The following is a 22863-nucleotide window of genomic DNA, read 5'->3' as shown; positions in this document are numbered from 1 at the left end:
TTGTCTTTGAAAAATGTAACTGCCTAATGATCAGTCAATGGAGTAATTACATAGTACACGTTATCAGGTTCTTTGTGTATATAATGTCCAAAAATGTTTGGGTTTGCTATATTAACATGCTCTTGCATTCATTAAATATGAGGAGGATTGCTCACTCGCTGGGGTGCACTTGGGGCATCCCAAGTGATGCAGTTTAGGGTTGCAAAACAGAAATAGTGTGAAACAGTTCTCAGAAAAGTGTCAAATATTAATACCTGTAGTTTTTACCATACAAGGTCTCTCAAAATCAGGTGTATAAGTTGTTTTGTTTTATATAAAATGTCTGACACATTAGGCTGTGATGCATCACATGCTAATGGTCAGGTCAGGACACCTGGCAAGCTGTTTTTCTTGAAAAGGAGGGCTGCAGAATACTATACATGATTGCTGTTTGTTCAATAAAGTTTTCAGTCTTCCAATTTATTTACTTTCAATTTTGGTTTCAGTTCATTTAACCTTCAGAAAACATTTGTGCTGTCTGCTGCTTACAAAAGGAAGGCTGTAGCAGCCCCTTGCTGCATTTATCTCTTGCTGTGGAGCTATGATGTCTGCAGTAATAAATGTATCCATTTGAAATAGAAGTGATTAAGTGCTTGTTGAAATGTCTTCTGGAACAAAACATTAGCTTTTGCTTTCAAAGGGCAGATATTGCAGCAGATAGCACTTAACCTGGCCAAGGACAAAGTGTTATGTTTAAACATCCCTTTTCTGTTTGCTTCTGTGAAATAGCAAGGATATCTGCATTCAAGCACTTTCATTTCTTAATACATCAAAACAAGTCTCTCTCCAGAATTGAAAATAGCATTGTTGTAACTATTGCTTTGGTTTAGAAACAGCTCACTTATCCTACCAATTTGATGTTGTTTATTCCTTTGAATTTTTCAATCTGCAAGATATAACAAAGGAAAAAAATAATTGGGCAGACATTAATATTTACACACTAGGTTCCTCTTTAGAGGCTTGGGTGTATATTTCTGAACTAAAACTGAATTTGGCCATCTTGCAGTAATCTCTGGTTGTCCAGCTCAGAAATTCATATGAGATTTGACACTAATATTGTCCTGTTGAAAGCCTGTTGTAAATATGACCATTGCTTTTCAAAGCTAATGTGTATCAGTGAAACCATATATTATCCTAATTTTCCCAAGTATCTGTGAAGAAGCTTGAGGCCAAAAGATGAAGCGGAGAAAAGAAGTGAGTGTCCTGCCCAGATCAGTTGGACACAGGGACTGCTGAGGTCCTTGTAGCACTGCAGCAGTCCTGGTGTGCTGCACAGGACTTTCTAAATGCTAATGTGATAAGTTAATAATGGCAATCATTGATAAGAACTCACCAATCTAGTGACTAAGCGCTATATATTTTTGTACTTAATTTGGAGCTCATAGAGATCTTCAGTAACTATGCTGATACATCTTAGTAAGCGTCTCTTACACAAAATTTTATATTCTTAAAAGTGGATATAGACATTAATAATCTGATATTGAAAATACTGAGCAAATACCGAATTGTCTGATTTTTCTATTTTATCCATGTCTTGTTTTCAAAGAGTGTATTTTAAGATGCCTCTATGTATCACATATATTCTTCAAGTATACCACGAATATTTTTGTTTGTTTGGTTGGTTGGTTGGTTTAGGTTTCATTAATGTTAGAGATGTATAAATTACAATAATGTTATTTCTTTTCCATGAGTGAAATTTTGAAACAATGCAATTAAAAAAAACATGGGATATAACAATTAGTCACCTTAAGTGCTAAATAATATTTTTCTTGCATTCTGTCTTTCAGATATGTGATAAAGAGTGGCATTACTACATTGTCAATGTGGAGTTTCCCGTTGTTACATTGTACATGGATGGAACCACATATGAACCTTACCTGGTGACCAATGACTGGCCCATCCACCCCTCCCACATTGCCATGCAGCTCACGGTCGGGGCTTGTTGGCAAGGTAAGGTGACAGCAAATAACAGACAATTAGGAATTAGCAATTCAGAACAAAAAATAATCTTATTTTTCTTGCTGATTGCATAGTAAATAAATTGTTAAAAGGTTGATTATATAAAACCAAAGGTAAATCCAGAGTTGTTAATGAATCAAGTCCAAGGATAAAATACACAGGGCATTAATAGGTTTTGTATTTTCATCACCTAAAGAAGTTCTGGATATAGTTCGTCTATTCAATGTGAAAGATTGTCTTCTTTATTTTTTGTCTTCACTTCTTTTAGTTGTTTCCCTCGTTCTCCACCTTCAGGCAAACTATCTAAATACTAAAGAACTTCAGCTGTCTCTTTTCAGTCTCTGCCTCAAATTGCTTTCACAACGCACGGCCCAGTCCTGTGCTCTTCCCATTGGATGGATGTTACCAGCAATTCCTGTGATTTAATTGATTCACCCTATTATAGACCAGAGATAAAAGTGAGAGTAGAATAAATCCAAAAGTATGGGCCTTTGCTTAAATATTAGCTTTTTCTGTTCTCTACCCTTTATAGTCCCACTCCTCTCATTCTTTTCTCCTGGTCCTTACACCACTGTTTTTTTTCTCTGTATTCTGCCTTACACCTGAAGTACTCTTCTTTTTCTGATTGTCTGCTTTTGTAAAGTTGCCTTCATTACTGATTTGCTATTTATACACTGTGTCTTGTTTTACTTTAAGACAAAATATGAAGTGAATCAAACTGTATAATTACGAAAAATGCTTTAACACAGATTGTGGTTCTTCCTAACTCTTTAATGTTGTGTCACTTTCTCCATTATTTCCTTCCTTGCCAGTTTGATCTCTGCTCATTTATGATATGTTATCTGCAAAATTTGGACATCTTATTCATGGCAGAGCTGTTCAGTGTAAATAGTTCTAGAAACAAATCCAACTGTTGAATTATTAACACCTTGGGGTAAAGATCCAATCTTTACTTTGACGACAATATGGAAAATGAAGCCACAGTAATTCTAAAAACAAGACTTGATAAATTTAGAATATTGATCACTGAGATGGGTATTATGAGAAGACAGTCAAAATGACAGTAATCCCAAATATTTGGAAAAGTATAGACTAATTCTTGTCTAATTGATATTTGCGTGTGTAGCTTTTTATCTTAGATGACCTTTTGGTATAATGTAATTTCTCATTGATATTAAACATATAACAGAATACATTTAATTTTATTGTGGAGTGTTAATATTCTAAGGGAATTTTAGTCCTTTTTTTACTAAAAGTACATAGTGAAGTATCTATCAAACTTTTCAGAAACCAGAACTTTGGTTTGGCCATTAGTTTACTGGGATGAATAGCTGACAGATATAAATTTGACTTGCATGAATTTTCTTTTAGTTGGACCTGTTTGATTTTTTCTCTAGGTAGTATTTGTGCAGTACTTTAAAAATCAAAGTTCCAGAGTTACCAAATGCAAATGTCATTTGTAAATTCAGTTCCTTGCAGACATGAGCAAATGCCATAGAGGCTGTGAATAATGATTGAGTGTTGCCTTCTGAAAAATCAGCATTTCTCAGGAAGTGTGCTAAAAAAATTTTACTTTAATCCGTTACTTCCTATTTATACCAGGTTCTTCTGCATAGATCTACTTAAATATTTCTGTGCATTATTTGTATTACTTCTGTCCCTTATCTTTTTTCACACGCATTGTGTTTTTATCACTCTCTAATAGCAGTCCTTAGTGTTTTGGTTGATTTTTTCCCAGAAGTCTCAGTATTGGTGGGAATCCACTCCTTTGCCACAGTGCTGCAGCTGAATACAACAATGATAATCTTGTTCCCTTTGCACTTCTGTCTCTTATCGCAAATTATCAAGAGAAGAAATTAAGGCAAAACTTCTCATATAGGCTTACAATATGTTTAGAGCACAGGCTATATTTAGTATGTAAACTGTTAAATGAATAGAAAGTTGCAATTGTTTTCAAACATTTTTATCTTTGCCTTGAATAATTTGATGGCTTAGTGAGTAACCGTTCAGGACAAGATTCTTCTTCCTCTTTGGTGAAACACATTATTTAAACTACTGAAAATGCACCTTGCTGTTAATATTTACTGCAAGATTGTGTTATTGCTCTTTTAATAGTGGGAGAATTGGAACTCATGAAAAGTAGAAGTAGATTTTCCACCTCATGAAAATGTCAAGATTTAGCTAAGATAGTGTGCTAAAGATTCTGATAAACTGTCATGTGTCAGGCAAAAAGATGAACTTTTAATGCTCATGTGAAACAAGATTTCAAGATACTGCTTTTGACAAAGCTTATCTTTTGATAAGTCTGTTTTGATCACTTCAAACGATTTTAAATGAGTGGTGTGGAAAGTCACTTTGTTAATAAGATTCAGCACTTTATTTTAGTCTGTAGAAGAGTAATTATTCAACATACAAAACTAATCTATTCCATTCAAAATGATAATTTTCAAAATCCGTGTATTTCAGGAGAAAGCGGCTCTGTCAAATAAGTAATTTGATTGTAAATACTTTCTGTGAAACTGTTAACTAGGTCTACTTAGGATAATGCGTTTTATCCAGTAAGAATAGTCTAAACAATTACAACTTCAAACATTATAAAATTGCCTAACAACAATCTATGATTTATTTTAGTAAAATATGCAGTGATTTAGGTGTCATAAGCCATTCAGGGGGCTCCTTGTTAAGAGGATATGAGAAGTTTCTAGCTCTCATTTGCCAAGATTGCCTCCTTCCCTTTTCATCAAAGCACTGGCACAACTAAATAAAGCAGAATAAGGAATGTTCCTTTTTTTTTTTTTTAACACACCAGTTCTGATTTGCTCACAGGAAAATGTAAGTCATTGTGACTGTGGGGCAGCTTAAGAACTGGCAGGGAGCAGGAAGAGTGTATTTAGAGAACAATGAAAAATCAAGGGGAAGAAGAATTATCATTTACTCTGTTAGCACTAATAGGAAAATCTGCTACTGCTATGAGGGGTTTGCCCTTTCAAATATGAAAATTTTTAGTTCTGGTCTGGAAACTGGGAATTATTTCTTTAGGAGACTGAGTATCCTCTGAGTAACTCTTGTAACTCTTTCAGCCCTGATCTTTTCATCACTTACAGTGGTACTCATCCTGAGGTTACATAGTGAGTATCCTACTTGCACCACCTCCTTATCTTTCTCACGGTTATATCATGCAGGAATCTTAGACATGGAAAGGGAATGCTTTTCTTTGAGATTATTATTTCCTATTATTAATATTTCAATGCCTGAGTAACTGTTTTCTGACTTTTATAGCCTTGTTTATAGCATCCATTATGAAAAGTTAGGTTAGTTTTTATCTCTACCTTCAGCTCTTCAAGTGAAATATAAAAGCAGTTTAAGTTTGGTGCTGTTCTCCTGACCATAACATGAAAACAAACCAAATGTGCAATCTCTCAGGCTTATGTGATATATTTAAACTTTAGCTTATGATGTGCTCACTATACCTCGGTTTGGGGCTTTTTTTTTTGTGTCAGCATTCAAGGTGGAATATGCAAATCTCTCCTACATCTTTACCCTTGTCTCGGCAGTGTAAAAAGTGTGCCTGATATGTTTGTTCCTAATTTTATGCAAAATTTCTTTAAATAATGTGAGTTGAGTGCTAAGACTCTGCTAAAAGGAGGAAAAATTAGCCTTTTCCTGAAGAGCAGAGTCTTGGAGACAAGCAGAATGTGAAGATGGCTGAACAAGCAGAAAGCCAGGCTTTGAAGGTGATAGAAGAGAACATTGCTAGGGTCTGTCAGGCACTGGGTAAAGTTTACTGCAGCCCAGGAAGTCACCTAATTACCTGAAACCAAGCCTGGGGAATAGTTCCCAAATCTAATGACACATTGGGCATGAGGAATGTTGTACAGTTTATTCTAGCATCATCAATATCCATTTTATCTAATTAAAATTAGGTGTTCTGGATGTTACTGTGGTATAATCTTCCTTTTTAACTTAAAAACCTTGGTTCTTTCTTCAGGTACCTCATTAAAGGGAAGATCTAAGTAGAGCTACCTCATTGATTTAGGGTCCTTCACAATGGTTAGCATAGAGTGAATTGTTTTTTTTTGTTTTGGGTAGGTCATGTTTAATACTGCTACAAATTAATGGGGGTAGTTTATTTGAGGGTGGGAGTTAAAGCATTATCTTTAGGCTAAACTTTATGTTGGTTCAGTTACACGTGACCCAGGAGCAGTGAGAGCTAGAAACAGAAACTTCTGAACCTGTTGCAGCCCATCTCCAACAGAGTGCCAGCCTTCATACTTAGCAAATCCTAACTGACTTTTAGCTGTGATTTCAGTGACACAAGGCCTGGAAAAGGTTAAAAGTGACCACAGAGCTAAGCAAACTGGACTCTTACTGAGCTAACTGAGGGAAAAAGTGAACAGTTTGAAGTGTTAGTGCAGCTGTTCCTGAAATTAGACCTTTCTGTACACTGGTAAAGTTTGACAGCTTTCTCTGCAGGTACTCAGGGTTAAATATATAACTTAAAATTTAGCATCTTTAAAATTTTGGTCACATCAGTGGTCTCACAGATGATTGTCAAGGGTATGATTTTGATGTAGGTCAAGTTATTTAAAGCCAAAGTGCTGTTCTGTCTCTAACAGTGAAAGAAACTTTTTGCAAAATCACTCTTTCTCTTGGTATCTAAATGACAAAATTGACTTGATGCATGTGTGCTTCTCAGAACAAAAGAGCCACCAAAGAGAACATGTGGGAAGTGTGACCTGGCACTGTCTCTGAGCCCCTACCTCCCTGAATGGATGCTGGAAGCAGATATGGTCCATTGGGATAGGAGAGGACTGTCCCAGGCCCAGCTTTGGTTCTCATTACTACTCTCTTCTTCTTTAGCAATAAAGATACTTTAGCTTTGCCCTTCTAGCTCAAGATGGTCAAGCCCTTTTCAAACAGTAAGGAGGTAACACAGTTCTGCAGCAGGAAATAGTTACCCTGTCTCTGTGAGGATAAAGTGCAGTATCAAGAGGGTAGACGACACTTCCTTGGCTCACTTAAAAAAATCTGTGTCACAGCAAAAATAGAATCAGACTTCCTGATCTACTACAAAATTGCTCTTATTCTCTGTTTTAGCTTTTGCAGTCCTTTTTCATTCTCCTAAGCAATACAAGCAAATCATTAGCTTATCCTGGAGCGTGCTCTACAAGAGCTTACCCTAGTAAGTTCTCCTCCGAGTTCATTGTTTTTGATTTGGTTTATCTGAGGACATAGCAAATGGACCCTTTTACAGAGTGAGAAATTTCTTCCATTAAACCAAGGTTTATAGATTCCCACTCTGATCCCTTTATTGCTATACATTCAGTGGCAAAAGCAGACAAGAGAAGAGAACAAGTTACGTGATTTGGTAGTCTAATAATTTTTTGTAGCACAGGCTGAAAACAGGCTTCCTCATGGCTTCTCTGGAAAGATAAGGTCTTGAGTTCATACAATGCATTTGGGGAGGGAAGGAGTTTATGTATCATTCCTAAAGCACTGTCAGGAAAGTAGTGGCTCAAGTTAATGAGTTGTCACAAGGTTATGCTGTAGCTTACCATGGCTGTAAGTCACTGTTTCTAATAATGCCACTCATTCGAGAGTGTGGAGCCTCACAGTGTAATTATGCTGGACTCTGTGCAGGGAAGGGCTTTAGGAGAAGCCTGTCAATGGGCAAACTCTGTTATCATGGTTACAACAGAAGGCTATTGTAGTTCCTGTTTTCTAAGTAATTCCTGGTTTCTATTCTAATTTTCTTTTGTATTCTCCTGTCACTTTCCTCTTTCTTTAACCTAGACTGGAAACCAGGTTTCTTAAAATGTCCTTCTGTGAAGTAACCTTATTAACCTTGTGTACCAGCCCTCTGCTGGCATAGAAATCACAAAGTACAGTCAGAGAACTGACTGACTATTCAAGGCAAGAAGAACCATAAAAGTTGGAGAGGGATCAGATCAAGGAGAGACAAATAAACCGGGCAGTGTAGCAGCAGCATGTATCCCTCAACCTTGGGCTTTCCCCAGAAATTAGGATATTCAACAGATAAAGATAACCTCTACTGTACATCTGACATCATTGGATCCTGCCTTGGAGGCTGACATAGATTGCACAAACCTGAGACCTCTCAGGAGTGATAAAAGCAAAGAAATTAATGCAAGAGCACCTAGGTGGATTTCGACATAACGTGATGCTGAACATCTCTGTACTGAGGCTTCTCTAAGTACAGCAGTGTTCTTGCTGTATTGTCTTCATCAAAACAAAGATGGAGCAGATTTCTGTGCAATTCACAGATCTTTGCTGAATTTTAGCTGCAGTACAAATACAAACAGATGTGAATGGTTTAGTTTAGGAGTGTGTTTTCTTGGAGAGCTGAATTTGCATTCAAAACTGTCACCAATTTAGCCTAGATATATGGCCCTTATCTAATAGAATTTCTGCAGGGAACACTATACACCAGCATGAGAATGTTTTTTGGAGAATAGGAATATAGCTTTTTGGGCAACATTAATGTTGCTTGGACTGCAATCTACTCTGAGATATATGATTGTAACACTTTTCTATGATTGCCAGAGTTTCCAACAGTTCCTCTGGAAATAACAAAAATGTATTGGCTTAATTTCGAGAGATGATGGAGTTTTTTCTTATCGTGAGAAAAATTGTCTTCAATACTGTAAGCTATACCTGCTTTTGATTTAAGGACCTATTGCACAGGGATAGGTCAGCATATGCATACTTTAGAGCACGTAGCCCTTCGTGTTCTCTGTACTTGTCGTATTTCAGATAATGCTTTAAAGCCTAAAGCAGCCTGTGTGAGGTTGTCAGGTTATGGTATCCTCCCAGAGCAGGGGCAAACTTAAATAGTGCCGTGTTTGATGAGCAATTTCTGAGTAATTTTTATCTAAGCAATATTTAAAAAAGAAAAAAAAAAAAAACCCACTAAAACTTTTTTGTGCTGAGAAGCTCTGGGAGTATAAAAACCCAAGTCACTAATTGGGACTTCTCCTGAAATCTGTGTTAGGTTTCATCCTGTTTAACAGCCAATCTACTTGTCTGGGAATTAAACCCAGCTCCCTAAACTGCCATAACAAAAAGATGGCATAAATTTGGAGGCTGGGAACTGAGGACTTCAGAGCCAGAATGTCTTGCAGCTGCTCCCAGATTCATTTCAATCTTTATGTTGGGACCCTAAATAATCGATTGTTCTTTAATTATCTGGCTCAGTACAGTAACCAGAGTCTATAATATCTTAAGAATCACATCTCAGTTGGAAGTTCTCTTGATTCATCATTTCCCATTGGACTTAGACTGCCCTGATAATTACTTGCTCATTATTAGGGTAGGGCAAAAGGCCTACAAAATCTGTGAGCTCAATAAAGTCACTTGTTTTGACATGCCTGATTGTTCTTTGGAGACTGGTCAGTGAATGCAAAGACCACTTTACATCTCTGGAGTCAAACCAACAACTCTAAAATTCGGTAATAATCAAATTCTGTCACACCTCATATCAACTCAATGCAAAATGAAAAACAAAAGTGTCATGGAAGCAGGCTCTGCTTCATTACTGAATGCACCTTAACCCCATGAAGTCTGAACCCTGAGACTCTTCCATTTCCCCTGGACTCTCCAATGTTATATTTAATAGAATCTCTTCCTGTCTGGGATTAGAAGGTGTTTGCCAGGCAGCAGTTCTTAACCCCCCTAAATTGTTATCCATCTGGGAGACTCTACCTGTTTGTAAGAAGGTGACATGTATACTAGAAGCATTTATTTTCCTCCATGTGTGTAAGGGAGTCATCCCAACTGAGCTCTCCCCAGGTAACATGGTCATCTGCAACCTACTTATCTAGGATTAAATAGGTTGCTTCTATGTTTGATCTGCTGTGTTTGAAATTTTATCATGGGACACTACCCATCAGCACACCCACATAATTCTAGTTACCTAAATAATTCCAGCAGCAAAAGAGATCAGAACCAGCATAGAATAATTTCAGCCTGGAAAAGAGTTATTATTTTAGCAAGTGAAAACTGTGATGCATACTACTTTGACAATGACTAAGCAGTGAACAGCATTATAGTGAATAATTATGTATGTTGATGGTTCTTCTGGATGCCTCCCATAGTCTGTTGACACCATCTTCCCTTTATGAGGGTTAATTTAATGCCAAAAAGCCAACATCCATCCTCCTGCATCTACCAGACTTTGGGAGTGGAGGTGCGTGCTGGGTCAGGTGGGAAAAGCAATGGGCAGTTTTATCATCAAGGTCTGCATAACACCATGGCCTGTACTGCCTCACAACTGTGATGATAACCACAACATTTACATTTAAGGAATGGAAAAAAACCAGTAGCTTCGAAAATTTGTTATGCAAGGAACTGTTATGAGAATCAGTGATGTTGTTCTATAGTCTAGTTTCAGTCTATTTTGTGTTACAGACATTAACTTAATTCCCTGACAGTAGAGAAGGTTCTGTTTTCCTCTCTTGGCCATATCATTTATCAAAGTCTTAACCACTTAACTGTCCCCCAAGAATTAGCACTCACAGCATATTAATCCATTGTAATCAATAAACACAGAGCTGAGTGAAACACAACATGTAACGTAGTTGAGGAGTATGTTTTCTTATTCTTTCAGATCTTGGTAGCATCTCTGTGGAGGTGAGCTGTATCTGAGTAGTATCTCACTTACAAGGAAGTGTAAAGACCCTGACAACAAAAAAGTCCTGTGAAACTTGCTGAGGCAGTCTAGGTTAACTGCATGGCCTGACCTCTGGATAGAAACTGGAGATGCTATGTTACAAGTCACTGTGTCTTTCACTGCACCCTGACAAAGAGAAGTAGAATAAATTTTAGGACACTTGGATTACCTCAAGGCCATTATCACTGCAGCTCCACTTCGTTCTCTCAGTTGTTGCTCCAGAGGCTTGTGTAATCTATTTAGTTTTTCATTATCCCCAAAATGTTGTTGCTTAGGCTGTATGGTGTCAGAACCAAGAGTTAAGTTCAAAGTGTCTTAAAGCAGTAAAAGCTGGTGGGAGTACCTTATGTCTTTTCTTCAGTTGATTCTTAGCATGTGGTAACTTCAGTACTGAGTCAAATCCAGACAGTGGAACTGAGCATCCTCCTGCTCTGTGGAGCCAGTGGCTCTGAGCTGCCTGTCAGCTGTGTGGGGAGCTGCACAGGCATGAAATGAATCATGCTCAGGTTCAAAGGATTTCTATTTAAAAAATCAGTATTTAGAAGAATTTGGATAATATTCTGTAAAAATATTACTATGAGCATTAGGTACAGTTATGCACTGTGTTTAAACATGCAATAGAACTGCTATGTTCATGCTGGATTAAATACATTCATACTCATCTAATCTTGGGAGCTAAGAATTTTAGAGAATAGGATTTGGAGACTGGCCATCCTAGACTAAATTTCTACCCACTGACCAGCTGAGGTCAGATACTCGAAGACTATCGGATTGCAGAAGCAGAAAGAAAGACAGATTTCAAACATACTAATATAGTAAAACCAAGTATGAATAAAACATTTGTTCAAAACTAGAAAGCAGGATTGTAGGAAACTGGCTTTAGGCCATTCCTTCAATTTTAGAGTGAGTTTTGGTTTTTGCTTCCCAATTTTATTGCATTGGATTTTGTCCATTTGCAATCTAATAATTACTGGTGATTGGAACATCCTTCACTTAGCTGAAATATTCTGAGATGCTGAGATAGAAGAATATCAAAATATCAACATGCTGCAATTACAAGCAGCTGTGAGAAGAGTCAGATATAATGAGCACTGTTCACCTTCGAGGTTTAAATTGGCAGGTATGTAATTTTGTCTTTAACACTGGTAAAAGGTGGAAGGCTTATTTAGCAGTCTGTTTTTTCTAATAAAGTGTGAGACAGTATTCTGTCTTTAAGGGCTCTTGTTTTTTTCCTGTGGAAAAAGCTGGTGTTCACACTGCCCAGGATGAGCAGGCATGTCCTATGTTTTACACATAATGATGAGAAGAACACTAGGTTACGGTTAGTACTTCTGATAATAACAAAAGTACCAGGAAAAGCAACAGGAATATTCATAGTCTACAGAGTTAGGCGGAAGATGTAAAAAAAAGTCGTTGTTTAGCCTGGCAAAGGGATGATATAGCTATATTTTGACAGCTCACATTCATTCCCTATTAGGAATAAATGTCCAACTCTGTGGCCATTGGAGTGGATTGTTTGGGGAGCCTCTGTCTTCAGAAGAGTTTAGAACAGCTCAGGCAATTCTCAAGAATGGATTAAGTGCAGCTGTTCTTGTCTTGGTGCTGGGGACAGCCTGCATCCTCCCTCACTGTCCCTGCAGTTATTCCAGTGCAATTGTCCCAGCCCAAATCGCCTGCCATAACCATGGCCATGGCTTTGCAGATTTTCTCCACTCACACAACACGAGGCTGGCTACTCCCAGCTATTTTTCACTCACATTTTCTTGAAATACTTGCTTTAAAAAAAAAAAGAAATAGCAGTTGATAGCCCGAGACTGCTTATTTTGCATCTCCTCAGAACTATTAAGACCTACTGGCAGACTTACTGTAGATCTCTAAATTTCAAAGCTCCAGGATTAGTTGGTGTTTCAGCCTTAGAATTTGCTGTTTTCATAATTCTGTTAGTGATATGAGAATGTGGAGCTTCAAAACACAAATTCCTTTTTCTTCTGAACATTCTTGACTGTTTTTTTTTCTCCTTGTCTTCTTTTTAGGGAGAGGTTTGGTTTTTGTTTTTTTAAATTTGGCTTACCTTTTTCTGTCCAGATACATTGCTGCTGTATTAGTGGCAGCATGTTCTTTTAAAGACAGTGTAAACAGATTAATATAACAACATTTATGCTGAAAGGCCAACGTCCCCATAATGCACTACCTATGTACCAAATAATTGTCTTGGTAAGTATAAGAAAGGCTGAACTTTAGCTGCTACATACAGTAAAGGTCAACAAAACTCTGCCCAGAGAAAATTTTCTGTGTAATGGACAGATGAATGAGAGAGTGCACAAGAATAATCTCCTGGGGACCTTCCTTTGGGGTAAAAAAAAAAAGAAGGGCGGTTTATGCTGCAATGTTAAGAAAAAAGAACAAAACCCATCTACTTCTGTGAAGAAAAAGCCTGCAGGACACCTCTTTCCTCTCAGTACACCAGTGTATACTTTCTTCTCTCTATAAAATAACTCAAGCCTTCTTCATAATGCTTCTCCTGCAGAGACCAGAAGTGAAGTTCAGGCAGGAACATCAGCCTAAAGAAAATTTGCCACTTCATTCCTATCCTAACCCCGTTCCACACACAGATTTCCAAGCTAAAGTTCAAGCTTGAGGTAACTTGCCTGGCAAAACCAGGTTGTTTGACTCTAAAGCTACAAACACCATAGAGATGAGTTATCCACAATTACAACAGCTTATCAACAGCTTAGCAACTGCTAATCCAATTAGTCTGCATGTCTCACTGCTGTGTGGCTCCCTCAGTCCTCCTAGGCTCAAGGTAGGCAGTAATTCACATGCACTGTGAGATCTAACACCTGCAGGAAAGACAAGCTCTAAAAACTCTCCTGAAGGAGGATGAGTAAATCACTAAATGTCCCAAGAGTAATTTAGATGCTACGATCACTGGTGCAGGCAGTCTGTAATCACCTTTTATTGACAGCTCCTAAAGATCAGTGTTCCTTTGAAGCTACCTGGAGTGAAGGCTGGAGGCTCTAACACAAGGTACAGTGACAAGACCAAAATCTGGCACCAAATGAACCATTCTGGGCCAGGGGCAGCACTGTCAGCCTTTGAGTACAGTGCTGCGCATTGGCCCACAGTCACTGCTGGAATTTATACCATATCCTGAGAGACAGCTCGTTATAAGGACTGTAGCAGTTTGCTTACACAGAGCCATGACTGAGAACTTCAGATACCTTTGCCTTTCTTCTCCAAAAAACACAGTAAGTGATCCTGTAATGGAACACTTGCAAATACAGTTTCTGTATAAATAAACACTGGACCTTAAGCATTTCTTAAACTGGTGTTTGATTACTAAAATAAATTAATCGATTTATTTTTAAAAATTATATGCTTCCTTCTGCACATTTGGGAAGCTATGGTTCATCTGAGAGTTCGTTACCACAGCTTTATAAACACCTGAACACAGTCCTGGAAAAACAAGAATCTTAAAGACAGGCTGCTACCAGGTACCACCCAACAACCCACAAAGGCATTCCACTTACCACAGTAAATGAGATCTCAAAGACACTTGGCAAAAACAAATATAAATTCTCTAAGTGTGTTAAAACATAAAGTGAATTGTTAGATGTGTGGTTTGTGTATTGGTATCAATAATCATTTTTTATTTGCTTTCTTGCAGGAGGTGAAGTCACCAAGCCCAGATTTGCTCAGTATTTCCATGGCAGCCTGGCCAGTCTTACTATCAGGCCAGGGAAAATTGAGAGTCAGAAAGTGATTTCCTGTTTGCAGGCCTGCAAGGAAGGTCTGGATATTAATTCTCTTGAGAGTCTTGGCCAAGGAATAAAGGTGAGGGATGAACTGACATCATCTTTGATAAAAATTTAGGTCTGATTTATGAAGTGGAGAGCCCAAGGTAGAGTACACACAGTACAAATGTACTCCCAGAAGCAATGTAATTTCCCATAAAATCATGCAAAGAAAAAGCAGAACAGTAGAAGAGCTGTGACACTGCAAAGAAAAATGTTTCCATTATTGCTAAGCTAGATGCTCAGAAAGTGAGGCACTGCTGATATTTCAGAGTCCCTGTGAATTACTAGGCTGTGTTCTCATGCTTATTTTGGTAGTTCTACAGAAATGGACAAGATATATTGAATTTTGATCTCAAGTAGTTTTAAAACAGAGGAAAACATAAGTCCTAATGGAATACCATTGAAAAATTCAGTGTGTTCAAAGAGGAAGATATTATGGTATGTGAAAATTGGACAATAAAAACCCCTAAAGTCAAGAAATTAAATTTATAAATTTGCATATAAATCATTATCCACCTTCATTATGCATATGAATATCTTTACTGGTAATGTGGCACTTTTTCTGAGGTTGGAGAACAACAAATGGAGGGAAATCCTGTTTCAATTGACATAGTGGCCAGATTACTTTACATTCATTCAGACAAACTCTGTTCTCTGGATACATATGTAGGATCTTGGCAGTAACTTCTGTAATGCTCACATGAGCTGCATTTTACTGGTGCCATTATTAGGTGACCAGTGTTCTTGTGCTTATTGTGTAAATGCACTGTAAAGCTATTTCCTAGCACACAGATACCACCTTCCAAAGGAGCTGAGCTTCAAATTCCAAACTGGGAAGTTACTTTGGCTGCAGGCTCTGCATCCTGTGAAACTGCACAGTGTGGTTTCAGTGTGGTGTTTCTCAACTGGGAGGAAGATGGTGCTGTAACACTTAATGCAGAGGATGCAGTGGGAGTGCCATGTACTACATTTCATTAGCTAAACCTCTCATTGTACGAGATAGCAGGCTGACCTGAAATACACTCCAGTGTCTGTCTGGGTGATGGGTTGCAGTGTGTAGTATAGCTGATATGTTTTCTGAAAAGAAGGGTAAAAATGCAAATTGAAAGTGCAAAGAGAAGGAGGAGTTTTGCTGGCTCTGACTTTTATATATGAGCAAAACACCCCAAAGAATCGCTGTTTTATCATCCTACCAAGGACATCATTAAGAATTTCACATTGCTACTTCTTGCAGCAACACGACACAGGGATAGGTAAAACCTGTTTTTAAAAGGCAAGGCATACAAGGAGCAGGTAGGGACTCCTAGAACCCAAGAGTATATGCCCAACAGTAAGTTCTTTGCTGGGTTTTTTTACGTGAATTAAAGCACTTGGTTCTTGGTGCTTGAAAGCATAGTAAGTCCTCCACTATTGCATTCTGCAGCTTGACAATATTTGAGTCTTCTAGTTTCATGGGCTTGGAAAAATCCCTGTTCTGTCACCCACTGCTGCTGCAGCATGGGGGATTGGCTTCCTTACAGTACAGCAGTGGTGTGGGGAAAAGGAAGACGAGGGCTTGTTTTCTGCCTTTTCTTCCTTTTGCGAACCTTCAAAACATTTTCATTTTCTGAAATAGAGATGAGGCACAGTGGGTTTTTTAAAGTTACCGATTTGCTTTTACTACCTCAGCAAGCTCAACAGCAGGAGCTCAACATGAAAGGAGCAGTCAGAGATAGAATGTGGTAGGGTTTCTTTTGGGGGCTGACAGAAAGAAGCTCAGATAAAAGCAGAGCAGTTTGCCTGACCTTGAACAGAAAATTAGAGAGAAAGGTGTTCTGGTGTCAGAAATACATGTACCTGATCTCAGACAGGCACGTGTGACAGCTGCACAGGTGACGGGTTCTGTGAGGCTATTTACATGATGCTTTGCAGATTCAGTGTTGGCATAACTGATGTTGGAAGGTGTTTCTGCTGGGCACTTGGGACTCGTGAAGATTCACCCTTTAATCACCTGAGAAGGAGCAATGCAACTGTAACACAGTTTCTGACACGATAGTCTTGGACATTTTTGGTCTGCAGCCTAATTTTCAGATATCTGTAACAGCTCTCAAAAACGCTGTCTAAACTGTTGCTATTTTTAGCCTTTTTTAATGAGAAAGACAAAAATGGCTCAGATTAGGGCTTTCTCCAGTCCTTTTGGCAGCATTCCAGCTGTTCTGGCAGCTAGAGTCTCCTTTTGCTAATTTTATTCTCTACTACTGCTAGCTTACAGAAAGCAAAAATAAGTGGATGCAGGCTGTGACTCGTGTTAGTTCTCTTTGTTAAAAATACCCTTCAGTGTGTTATGACCTTCTTGCACAGCTTTAAACGCAGTCCTCCATGTTCTGTTCGACAGAGAGCCCTGAGCTTCATTCTGTTCTTCTTCACAGTCTGTTTGATCTTTTGCTTTTTAACCTTTCTTGTTGTAAGGAAGTGTAGGCAGACGTATATAATAGAACGTGTTCATATAATCAATATCCAGCTTCAGGAAGGGACTACACGTGGGAACAGGGTACATTTCTTTGTGGTTTGTGCTGACAAGAGTAGGGTACAAAATCAAAGGGGTTAAGCTGGTTTTCTCTGCAATGCAGATGATTTGCTGAACCAATTAAGAGACAAGAAATGGAATCAGGATAAATTATGATGAAGAGAAAAATCAATCATTTGCTATGTCACAATAGTAGCAAAGTTTCTTGGTCAGCGAGGCTGTTTTGTGTTCAGTGCAATGGACTAGAGAAAGTTCAGGGCTACAAGAGCAGCCATCGACTTTGCAGGGTTTGTTGGCTCAAATGAACAGCTGGCTTTGTGCAAGCAGCAACTCCATCTTAAATCATGACACCCTTATTGATCATGAGACAGAACTGAGAATCCCCTTTATTGTGTCTGACATTAATGAAGATGCAGGAGGCAAATGTTATAATTGTTTTGTTCATTCATTTTGAAATATATCTCAGAAAGGTAGCCCAGGGTAAAGCCACAGAGAAAGCAGCTAAAATATGCTTCTGCATGCTAGTCTGGTTCAAGCCCATGTTTTTATATGGAGGGTGTGTTTAACCTAAAAAGCTTACATAGTAATAATAATCACAGTGGTAAGTTAAGGTTTGGAACTCTACAGGGTTCAAAAATATACAGTATCAGAAATTGCTGCAGAAATAGCACCAGCAAAGTTGATAAGGCAAAAACCAGGAAATATACTCCAAAATTAATTATAACAGTAGTCCTTCAGATATGAAACTGACACAAGTACATGTTTTAGGGAACAACATGTGGGTTCAGCCAACAATAGCTACTATGATTTTTTTTTTTCTTAAATCATTAGATTTTAAACTTGTGTCTGTGCAATGTTCCTTAAAAATGTCTTATTTTGTACTCTGTACCTGGTACCTTAAACACTAATTATGTGTATTTCTCCTAGTATCACTTCAACCCTTCCCAGTCAGTCCTTGTCATGGAAGGAGATGACATTGAGAATATAAATCAAGCTCTCCGAAAGGTCTCATACATCAACTCCAGACAGTTCCCTACTGCAGGCGTACGGCGTCTCAAAGTCTCATCTAAAGTCCAGTAAGTTATACTTCAGCTGAATTGATTAGATTAGGAACATTTTTAATGAATTACTTTTTTCTTTGGACATGTAAAAGGAAGAATTTTGGCTAAATTAAATTGATAAATCATACTGTTTTGTTTCTGAGCATAAAGGATTAATTTAATTTACTTTTATGCCAATTCACATGGTGGTTTTCTTTTGATATTATCCTTTTAAGGAACCTTTCTTGTTAATGTAATCTACTTGCATTCTGTTTATAGTTTGGAACATGTAGTCTGGACTGAACAGTACTTGCATTTATGGCATTCGTATTTAGTTTTCATTTTAAATGTTTATAGTTCCTTCTGAGATATGTAGAACCCTGACTTTTTAAAGCAGGCCTATTGCATCTAACAGAACAGGATTTGTAGCTTTACTTGGAATAGTCTGTCTGTCTGTATCCTCACATGCCTGCTGTCACTGAAATACTGGTGATGGGTGTTAAACAGGAATCTGTGTCCTTCTATTTTTGTGCCAGAACCTGCTCAATAATGTTTACAGTTCTACATAGCCAGAGAGCCACTCCTGCGCTCCCCTGGGGCACAGTTGTACAGTGCAGGGGAGAGAAGGTCTAAAGTGAAAATCAACATGAGTTCTGTGGACTCTCACCTGCTCTGTGCACAGTTCTCACTAAGTACCAGGTTTAGTCCAGTGCTGTGGGCTGACCAAACAATTTATAGAGCATTTTCTGATGCAGTTTAACTGGAATCAGTCCAGTTTGCACACTCCAAGGCTGGCCCAAGCCCTGTGCCAGGATGAAATAAGGTAGAGTTTGTCAAGAGATTCACTTCCAAAGCACAGTGCTGATTCAGATGAAAATGCTGTTACAGGAACCTTTTCTCCCTTGTAAATACTGGAGGGTGCCAGTATTTGCCAGGGGACCAATTTAAATGGGTAATTAGGCCCTTTTATTCACATGTGACAAGATAACCATATTATATTCATTAGATATCACTTTCAGAATTTAATGTTAGGTTTACTATAGTTGTTATCATCTAATTATTTCTGGTGAATGGTTATTCACTACTGTTGTTAAATGTCAGTTAAACATCAAAATATTATTATCATAACAAGTGAGTGCCTTATGAAAGACTGAGCTTGTCTCTACATAATTTCAGTAGTCAGAGTGGGAGGGGATGAGGGGAACAGAGCTGTTCCTCTCCCTGCTGGCCTGTGGACATGGTGGTACAGGTCCTTGATTGTGGCAGTTCACAGTGTGGAACAGAGTGACCTGAGAGCCACCAGGTGGGGTTTGGGCACTGCAAGTGCCACACACCTCTGATGTGCAATGTTTTACAAGCAGTTAATGAATAATATATTTTTTCAGATGTTTTGGTGAAGATGTCTGCATTAATATCCCAGATATAGATGCCTATGTAATGGTGTTTCAGGCCAATGAGCCCAAGATTACAATAACTGGGATGGATCACTTTGCTAGACCAGCTGCACAGTTTGAAAGCGAAAGAGGTGTTATTTTGTTACCTGACATCAGGATTGTCAGCACAGTCACTAAAATGGAGCATCGAGTGGACTTAAAAGAACATGACAGAGGTTTGTGTCTTTCTTTTAAATGTTATTATTTATTCTGTAACATGAGCCCTCTTACTTTTTAAGGGATAGTGCAAACAAGTCATGCAAAGGAAGTCAATTCACCCAAATTAATTTGAGCAATGTTAGGCCACTGTAATGATGTACTGAAGAAATTCAATTAAATAGTGCCAGATCAAAATGTGATTCAAAAAACAGATTTTATATTTAGTGTCTTCCCTAGTTCAAAATCTTCTTTTCATATTCTGTTGAATAACTTATTTTCATTAGAATCTATTTGTAACAGAATTTTGTTAATTGTACTGATAAAGTGAAAAGCAGTAATTGACTGATAGTTGAATTTTTAGTCTGTTCTTATGTGTCGAGCTCTGATATTGACTTGTAGATGATACTTGAGAAGGTAATCTCATGCCTCAGTTTCCAAACTGTAAAATGTAAATATAATAATTTTAAAAGATGTTTTTCAATTATGACAATTTATTCTAATGCTGAGCAATGTGTGTATTATTATTCAAGGCTGTGTGAATGTTCAAAGGATAAATCAGGTTTAAAATAATTGTCTAGAAAGGAGTCTTTGTTTTGAATGCTTGTGTGCAAGGTAAATGAAAGGTGTAGTAATCTGAGGAGTCATTCTGAACAGTATTTGTTGCACTAGACTAAGCAGTAACTAGATGTACAGATCTGGGGAAGATAAAATTGGTGATGATTTACAAGTTTAGGGGCATGGATTCCCTGAAGCCTGAAAATTTGGATTGGGTCTGCATTTTTGTGCAGATTAGAGCTGTACCTAGAGATCAGATACCCAAATTTACTGTACTAGGATTAAAAAATCTAGGGCATAAGGCTTTTCTGTCTGTGCCTTCCTTCCCCAAAGGAAGGAAAGGTATCTCTAAAATGAGATGCACAAAATGGGCAGTAAGTTCCAAGATTGCAGTGTCTGTGTCTGCAGTGCCCTCAGGGAGCTGCTTAAGCAGTCCTGCCACACGCTCTGTGCTAAGTTGATCAGAGAATTTAAATGATAACTTGATATATTTCTCTTTTTCCCGTGACAGAATTATTTTTTTTTAACTCGTACGTACTGAAGGATAGTCAGTTTATAACTTCATTTCTTTAGGTCACACAACACAGGATCTTGCCATTTATGATAATACCCTGCTCTTGGCTAGATGGCCATTTCTTTGTAATGCAAATTCTTTATGGGCAGTAGAGTGTCTGAGAGAATCATCCAAGCAAAGATATATTTGATGTGTATTTTTCCTGTTTGGTTCTCCTTGAGAAAAAAATGAATGCGTGGCATCAGCCTGGTATTGATACAGTATTGAAAACCAGAATTTTTTACATTAATTTATTTCCAAGATCAAATTTCAGTTTTCTACTTCCAGTGATGTTCTTGGATGCCTTTCATTACAGAGCAATATATTTTCTGTCTATCTCACTAGGTATTTGTAGGCCTCCATCATCATGGCACCTGAACAGACAAGACATTTCTCTTGATTTGTTTCAACTATCCTGTATTTAATATCAGCACAAAACAATTCAGATATCTTTGCAAAAATTGAAAGCCCTGATGCAAAGCACATAAAATGACTGAGCTGTTCTGTAATCCTTTATCTTCTTTTCCCTCTTTTTTTCATATGTGCCATGGGTTCACAGCTGATAAGCCAGTGATAGTAGAGGAAATGCTCCACAACTTGGATTTCTGTGATGTTTTGGTCATGGGCGCAGAACTAGATCCTGAACAAGAGTGTTTAGAACTAGATCATGTGGATCTCCAAGGAAAACATCTAGATGCCACAAATTCCACAGCAGGATATTCCATCTACGGTATGTTCGTTGAATTTGCCTTCCCTTATTTTGTCACACCAATTATGTTATTGGAATGAAAGCACTAATATGTAAGAAATTATGCATAAATCTGTGATTTACTAGCCGTAAAAATATTCCAAGAAGGACTGCATCTCAAAAAGCACAGTCACTTCTTGATCTCTGGATGTGCTGTATTTATCCTTTGGAATCTCAGCATTCCTCCTGCTACTCCCCAAATAAGGAAAATGGCATCACTGCTTTCTTTAATGTGGGGTTCTTGTGGACCATCACAGAATCACACAGAATCACAAAATTAACTAGGTTGGAAAAGACCTCTGAGATCATCAAGTCCAACCTTTGACCCAACACCACCTTGTCTATCAGAGCATGGCACCGAGTGCCACATCCAGTCTCTTCTTAAACAGCTCCAGGGATGGTAACTCCACCACCTCCCTTGGGCAGCCCATTCCAATGCCTGATCACTCTATCTGTAAAGAATTTCTTTCTAATGTCTAACCTGCTGCAGCTGAAGACTGTGCCCTCTTGCCCTACTGCTGGTTGCCTGGGGACATGTGGGTAGGAGGAGATTCCTCCTGTACAGCGCTGGTAACTCATTGGCCAATTTTTAATTTTTATTAAGTAATTTATTTTGCATCTCTGCTGTTGTATTTGTCCCTCTCCATTATGGATCTACATTCACTTCCAAAGACTCTGTTCACGTAGTCTAGGATCAGCCAGAGGCTCTATCAGGGAGTATTTGACACTCTCTCATTTTCGGACCGTTCTGCCAACTTTCATATTTGCTGTGAGCATTTAGTCTCTCATGTATTGCACAGAGCAATGTCACATGGCCTCCCCTGCTCAATGTTACATGAGCCTGTCCCTGCTCTGCCCCCCCTGCAGGTGTGGACAGCATGTTCAACTACGAGCAGGTTCTGCGGCAGATCCGGTACCGGAACTGGGACACCGCTGCCACCTTCGACAGGAAGTTCAGGGTCAAGTGCTCTGAGCTAAACGGGCGTTACACGAGCAATGAATTCAACTTGGAGGTAAGCAATTATGCAGTCAAGCTTTCTTATCTAGCACTGAGGCTGAGCACTGGCCTAGCTTCAGCAGCATGGTGTTTTCTTTAAAATATGTAAAATGATTGACGCGCTCAGGTAAGCGTAACCAAAAAGAGAAAAAGATGCTAAGTTCCATTCAAATAGGAAGTCGACTTCTGTGGGCATTCCTCAGTGTGGGTCTCTATTCTGCTGTGAATTGAGGAGATGACCCTTCTCTCAAACTCCACTAACACAGAGAATTACTTCTGTTACACAGAATGCTTTGGATCCACTCCTTAGACTGGTCAGTAACCACAAGAATATTTAGATACCTCTGTGGAGTCCACGTGTGCTGGTTCTAAGGCCAATACAGCACAG

At 38.4% G+C, this 22863-nt stretch overlaps 1 protein-coding gene across 1 annotated transcript in view; it reads left to right on the top strand.

The window, feature by feature from the left end:
- Nucleotides 1-22863, top strand: part of CLSTN2 (calsyntenin 2) — a 197977-nt gene that overhangs the window by 170481 nt on the left and 4633 nt on the right. The window contains exons 8-13 of the mRNA XM_027650645.1: nt 1827-1989; nt 14355-14521; nt 17918-18066; nt 19416-19639; nt 21290-21460; nt 22346-22491. Of these exons, the coding sequence (XP_027506446.1) occupies nt 1827-1989; nt 14355-14521; nt 17918-18066; nt 19416-19639; nt 21290-21460; nt 22346-22491 (1020 nt within the window). The remainder of the gene's footprint in view (nt 1-1826; nt 1990-14354; nt 14522-17917; nt 18067-19415; nt 19640-21289; nt 21461-22345; nt 22492-22863) is intronic.

Source organism: Corapipo altera, unplaced genomic scaffold (assembly GCF_003945725.1).
Source record: "Corapipo altera isolate COAL_440 unplaced genomic scaffold, ASM394572v1 54, whole genome shotgun sequence".
Lineage (NCBI taxonomy): Eukaryota > Metazoa > Chordata > Aves > Passeriformes > Pipridae > Corapipo > Corapipo altera.
The sequence above is the reverse complement of the archived record's forward strand: the minus strand, read 5'-3'. Positions and strand labels throughout refer to the sequence as shown.